Here is a 2,447-nt window from a genome sequence, read left to right as displayed (position 1 = left end):
CTCAAGAGACTCAACTTGGATTATACACTAGACAAAAGAGAATGTCCTCATCTGAACAACCTCGAATAAATTGAACAGCTTCTTAAATATCTTTATTAAGTTAGTGAAGTAGTTGATGCTCCACGTGCACAAATCAGACTGGACCAAGGACTGACACTCAAAATTAATTTTTATACATGCTTTTAACAGAGTTAAATTATGATCTAAGAATTAAAGAACAGTGACAAAAACATAAAGTTGTAAATAAGATCAGGAGTATTTTGGAAATTGTTACTAGATTCACCATAGTTCTGAAAGCCTTGGATTCATGCAAATACTTTACATTTAAAAAAGAGTAGCATAGAAAATAAGCAAAAATTACATAAGAAGACATACTACTAGAGGAGCTTTGTGGAAGAATAAAATTGAACAAGAATTTACGTTTTGCTGCTTTCCAGAAAACTATTGCCACTTACTTCTTCTCCTTGGATATCCTCACAGAAACTTTATCTCTGTCCATATAATATCTGAGACACTGTGGGTCACAACTAATATACCTTAAAATGCTAACCAGAAGGTTCTTGGTTCAAGTTCATTCGATCAATCCTGCAAGACAGACTGAAAATGTATTTTTGAAAAACCAGCCATTGAAAGTTCAATGGACACAATTCTGCTCTAGCAGATTTCCGTTCAGACCTCTGTTAGTTAGAACCAACTAAATAGTAACTCTTTAGTTCTGGTTTATATATGATTCCTAACATTTACTCCTGATCTTCAAATTCTTAAAATAAGTATTCAGAAGCTAATAGAATTTGAATGATTAATTTAAAATATAGTAAAAAATAAATGCAATCCTAAATTTGTTTTTTAATTCAATTATTTTTCTCTTTTATGACAATGTAGCAAATGTCTATTTTACTCTAATTTAGTAACATACTTGTCAAATTGGAGAAAATATGTCAAGTCAGACATATAGTTAAATTGTTTATTATGTAAACTGTAATCAATACATAAATGGCCTCATCTAGCTTTATATTCTTATGGTGAGAATTTGAGTTTTTATGAGTTAGATTTGGCTCTATGGTGGTGAATTTGGTTTGGGTTTTAACTTTTCTTCAAATTATTCCACTGCTATTAGGCCAGTATTCCAGATATTACTATTAACATATGTATCAATATAATATATGTATTTACTTGTATTATAACTTCATGGAGTATCTACATGAGGATAAAAAATATTCTCAGGCAAGTTTTAACTCAGAACAATAACATTGAAATTCCTGAAGTCATTCATTTTTTTTGTTTTGTTTTGTTCTTAATCACCAGCTTTAATTTCTCTGAGTCATCAATGAAAGAACGAGAGTCAAAGAATGGTATCTGTCTGAAACCCATAGTACGGTATTGTATGGAAGAACCAACTCCATCTAAAGGGATTTTATACTACAAAGTTGTATCAAATCATTAAATCTATATATGCACAAAATAAACAGAAAATATGCAAATCACTTAAATTCCCAGTGGTTCACTCTGCAATCAGACAATTTAATCGCCACAGCAGGATGAACCACACTTTTGTGACTGAATTCATAATTCTGGGTCTCACTAGAAATCCTGAAACCCAAGAAGTTCTCTTTGTTGTCTTTCTCTGCATCTACCTTGTGGCTTTTCTTGGGAATATGCTGATTGTCGTTGCCATCATTTATAACACTGCCTTGCACACTCCAATGTATGTTCTTCTTCTGGCCCTGGCTATTGTGGACATTATATGCACAACAAGCATTATACCTAAGATGCTCTGGACCATACTCACATCAGAGAAGACCATTTCATATAATGGCTGTATGTCCCAGCTCTACTTCTTTACATGGTCTCTTGGAGCTGAGATGGTTTTGTTTACCACCATGGCATATGACCGCTATGTAGCCATCTGCTTCCCCCTTCGCTACAGCACTATTATGAATCAATCTATGTGTGTTGCCTTGCTCAGCATTGTCATGGCTATTGCGGTAACCAATTCATGGGTACACACTGGTCTCATTCTGAAACTCACCTTCTGTGGGCCCAATGCTATTGACCACTTCTTCTGTGAGATACCTCCCTTGCTAGCTTTGTCCTGCAGCCCCGTGAGAGTCAACGAGGTGATGGTGTACGTTGCTGACATCACCCTGGCCATAGGTGATTTCACCCTCACCTGCATCTCCTATGGCTTTATCATTGCCGCTATTCTCCGAATACGCACAGCAGAAGGCAAGAAGAAAGCCTTTTCAACATGCTCATCTCACCTCATCGTGGTTTCCCTTTACTATTCCCCTGTCATCTACACCTATATCCGCCCTGCTTCCAGCTACACGTTTGAGAGGGATAAGGTGGTGGCTGTGCTCTATACTCTTGTGACACCGACATTAAACCCAATTGTGTATAGTTTTCGGAATAAAGAAATGCAGGTAGGGATTAGGAAAGTGTTTGCA

The 2,447-nt window shown here is 36.0% G+C and overlaps 1 protein-coding gene across 1 annotated transcript in view; it reads left to right on the top strand.

Annotated features, from left to right (window-relative positions):
* Window positions 1-1,538: 1,538 nt before the first annotated feature.
* Window positions 1,539-2,447, top strand: part of LOC101661865 (olfactory receptor 13G1) — a 10,616-nt gene continuing 9,707 nt past the window's right edge. Inside the window, exon 1 of the mRNA XM_004696869.1 lies at window positions 1,539-2,423. Within this exon, the coding sequence (XP_004696926.1) occupies window positions 1,539-2,423 (885 nt within the window). The remainder of the gene's footprint in view (window positions 2,424-2,447) is intronic.

This window comes from Echinops telfairi, unplaced genomic scaffold (assembly GCF_000313985.2).
Source record: "Echinops telfairi isolate 266 unplaced genomic scaffold, ASM31398v2 ScPeMD7_7469;HRSCAF=8507_0, whole genome shotgun sequence".
NCBI classification, from domain to species: Eukaryota; Metazoa; Chordata; class Mammalia; order Afrosoricida; family Tenrecidae; genus Echinops; species Echinops telfairi.
This window is presented reverse-complemented; position numbering and strand designations above follow the sequence as displayed.